At 44.1% G+C, this 3156-nt stretch overlaps 1 protein-coding gene across 1 annotated transcript; it reads left to right on the plus strand.

The window, feature by feature from the left end:
- The first annotated feature begins 1508 nt into the window (after positions 1–1508).
- Positions 1509–3156, plus strand: LOC108605904 (nucleosomal histone kinase 1). The gene has a single exon (XM_017995718.1). The coding sequence runs from the start codon at positions 1529–1531 to the stop codon at positions 3092–3094; it is 1566 nt and encodes a 521-aa protein (XP_017851207.1). The 5' UTR covers positions 1509–1528; the 3' UTR covers positions 3095–3156.

A 3156-nucleotide genomic window follows, 5' to 3' on the forward strand; every position in this document is an offset into this window, starting at 1 on the left:
AATAAAACAAAAGTATAGTCTAGTTTTCAGCTGAGAACTGATTGCTAGTAAAATTCAAATAAAGCTTTAGCTCGCTAATGTTGATCTACAAATTAATTGAGTTTATTTACTATAAACTAATATTAAGCATGCGTCATATAGTTATAATTTTAATTAGCAGCAGCTCAAATCAAATCAAACATAAACAAGCGTCAGAATATAGAAATTAAAAGAATTAAACGTGCTGTTTGCTTAGGGGCTGTGCTGATTGGGTTAGCGGAGGGGTTGAGGGGGGGTTGGGTAACAATTTGTTGGCGTCATAAATTCAATCTATATTGAATTAATCGATTATACTACTCGGTTCCTATGTATATGTAACGCTGTCTTGTCGGCAATGCGTTTCCGTTTCCGCAACAGGAAGGCAATTTTAACAAACACACGCACACAGAGTCAAACAAGTGAAGCAGTCAAACAGTCGCGAAAGGGTTCAAGATTTATTAATAACATGCACATGGCCCAAAGCAAAGGCAAAGCCCCAAGTGGTGGGCAGGTCGGGCGGGGGGCAGTGAACAGCGGGATCAACAAAAACGTTGACGTTGCAGGCCGCTTGAGCCAAAAGGGTAACAGCTAAAGTGAGAGGCGGGGGGCAGCGGCGTTTATAGTTTACTGCATCATTGCTATATTTTCTATATATATTTTGTATTTTTGTATTTTTTTTTATAACGTGACAACACGCAAGGCAAAAGTCACAAAAGGCTGTGGCAAACGTTTTGCCGTCGCTGGCGATGCCATTGCATTGATTAGAGAACGACAAGTCGACAAGTCAACAGGAACAGGTGAGTGGGTGGAGTGGGTGGGTGGGTGGTGTGTGGGGTGGTGGCTAACACAGAAATCAATGTATTTCATTAATAATAAATGTGTGCCGTCTCTAATAGGCTTTATTGCCCATTGTTATTATTAATATTGGCATGCAACAAGGTCGTCACGTTAACCCCTTGAAGCCCCCAGCCCCAGCAACAGTTTTGCCAAGTCACGCTTAAGTCAATAAAAAAACGAAAAACTTGCGCCAACAATTAGCGACAGCAAGCGAGCAATGTGTATAAAAAAGTTAGGCAGACAGACAGACAACGAGGCGTATACTTTATGTCAAATGAAACTTGCTGCAAAATTTAAGTGCAAAAGCTTAAAGCCAAGCACATGCCGCAAGAATTTTCAATAGTTCTGTTCATAGTTATCGATATTGCAATACGATGCTGTTTGCATCGATAGTTTTAAGTTTTATCACTGTCATCTCTAAGCAAACAAAAGCAAGTCAAGTTGTTAAAAATGCAAACATATATAAATAAATTCATTTATGTGCTACGAAAATAATAAGTCTTGTTATTTTCATCAAGTTCGCCTACACTTTTTTGTTAATTTGACATAAATATTTTAGTTAATAATAAACGCCCGAAACGAGTTAAACAATTCATTAAATTTACGCCAGCATTTGTGTCAGACATTCTGTTTTTGAAATTTATAAACAATTAAATTGTATTGCAACTGCAAAATGCCACGTGCTGCAGCAAAGTCAAAAGCAAAGCCCAAGGGCAAGTTGTATGCGATGCCAGAGAAACTAAAGCTGGGCACTGTGCTAACGGATCAAGCGAAAGGACAATGGCGCATTGGCGCCTCCATAGGCATTGGTGGCTTTGGGGAAATCTATGCAGCCTGTCGCAATGGGAACGCTGACTATGATGCTGTCGTCAAATGCGAGCCGCATCTGAATGGGCCGCTCTTTGTCGAGATGCATTTCTATCTGCGAAATGCCAAATTGCAGGACATTCAGCTGTACAAGCAGCAGCGCGGCATCAAAGCACTGGGCATGCCTCACGTGCTGGCCCATGGCTCTGTGGACATAAATGAGCAGAAGCATCGGTTTGTGGTTATGCCGCGCTATGGCAGCGACATAGCCAAATTCTTTGAGCAGAATGGCAGGCGCCTACCCGAAGCCACTGTCTATCGCCTGGCCATACAAATGCTGGACGCGTATGAGTTTATTCATAGCAAGGGCTATGTGCATGCGGATCTCAAGGCAGCCAACATGCTGCTCGGCTTGGGGCAAGGCGGTGGCGCTGCCCAGGCGTACTTGGTGGATTTTGGTTTGGCTTCGCGTTATACTCAAGGCGCCTTTAAGCCCGATCCAAAGAAGATGCACAATGGCACCATTGAGTACATAGCGCGTGATGCTCATTTGGGCGTGCCAACGCGACGTGCAGATTTGGAAATCCTGGGCTACAATCTGATCGAATGGTTGGGCGTGGAGTTGCCTTGGGTTAAGCTCAAGCTGCTTGCGTTGCCGGCGCAGGTGCAAAAGGCTAAGGAAACGTTTATGGCGAATGTGAGCGCAGCATTGCAGGCACTTTTCCAGCCCAAGCACGTGCCAGCAGCCTTGGCTGATTTCATGCTGTATGTTGCCAAGCTGACATACAATGAAGCTCCAGACTACGACGCATGTCGCTGCTACTTTCTCAACGAGCTGAAGCGCATGAAAGTGGCCAACAGCGGTGATTTGGACTTCAAGCTCAGCAACAATAAGAGCAGTTCAGCTGCTAAGCAAGCAACTGCGCGTGGGAGAGCTAAAAATAATAAATTGTTGCAGGATGTTAGCGCAGACGAGCAGCAGCTTGAAGCACTCAAGCCAAGCAGCAAGTTAGCTGCGCAAACTAGAATTTCAACACGCTCACAAATTGCTGCCAACGCTGCAGCTACGCCAAAGGCATTAGGCCCAAACAATCAAGCAAATCTGAAGCCGGAGCCTGCTCTAACAGCCAAATTGCTTAGTCCAGCTCTGGCCGGCAAGACCACCATCATTAGCCAGCTCAATCCACAGGCGCCTGCGCACAAAACCTATGAATTTGATGTTGAACTGGATGTTAGTCTGGATGCAAATGTTATAGTCAATGTTAGTCGCAAGAAGAAAACTGTAAGTGGTACTAAAGATGCAACAGCCACTGCTGAAACGTCAGCCAGTAACGTTAATGTGCGTAAAGTGGCAAGTGGAAAGTCTGTTGGCTCTGGATCAACGCGTACTACTCGATCAGCTGCTGTGACCATGAGCAAGTACTTGCGTTAATTTTCTGATTTACTTTGTTAGCTTTGTTAATTTGTGTTGTAAATCATTAAAATATTAATAAA

The sequence above is a fragment of the Drosophila busckii genome, chromosome X, assembly GCF_011750605.1.
Source record: "Drosophila busckii strain San Diego stock center, stock number 13000-0081.31 chromosome X, ASM1175060v1, whole genome shotgun sequence".
Classification (NCBI taxonomy): Eukaryota; Metazoa; Arthropoda; class Insecta; order Diptera; family Drosophilidae; genus Drosophila; species Drosophila busckii.

Excerpts from the sequence above, each read along its gene's own strand:
- LOC108605904 (XM_017995718.1), top strand. The coding sequence starts at position 1,529 with ATGCCACGTGCTGCAGCAAAGTCAAAAGCAAAGCCCAAGGGCAAGTTG.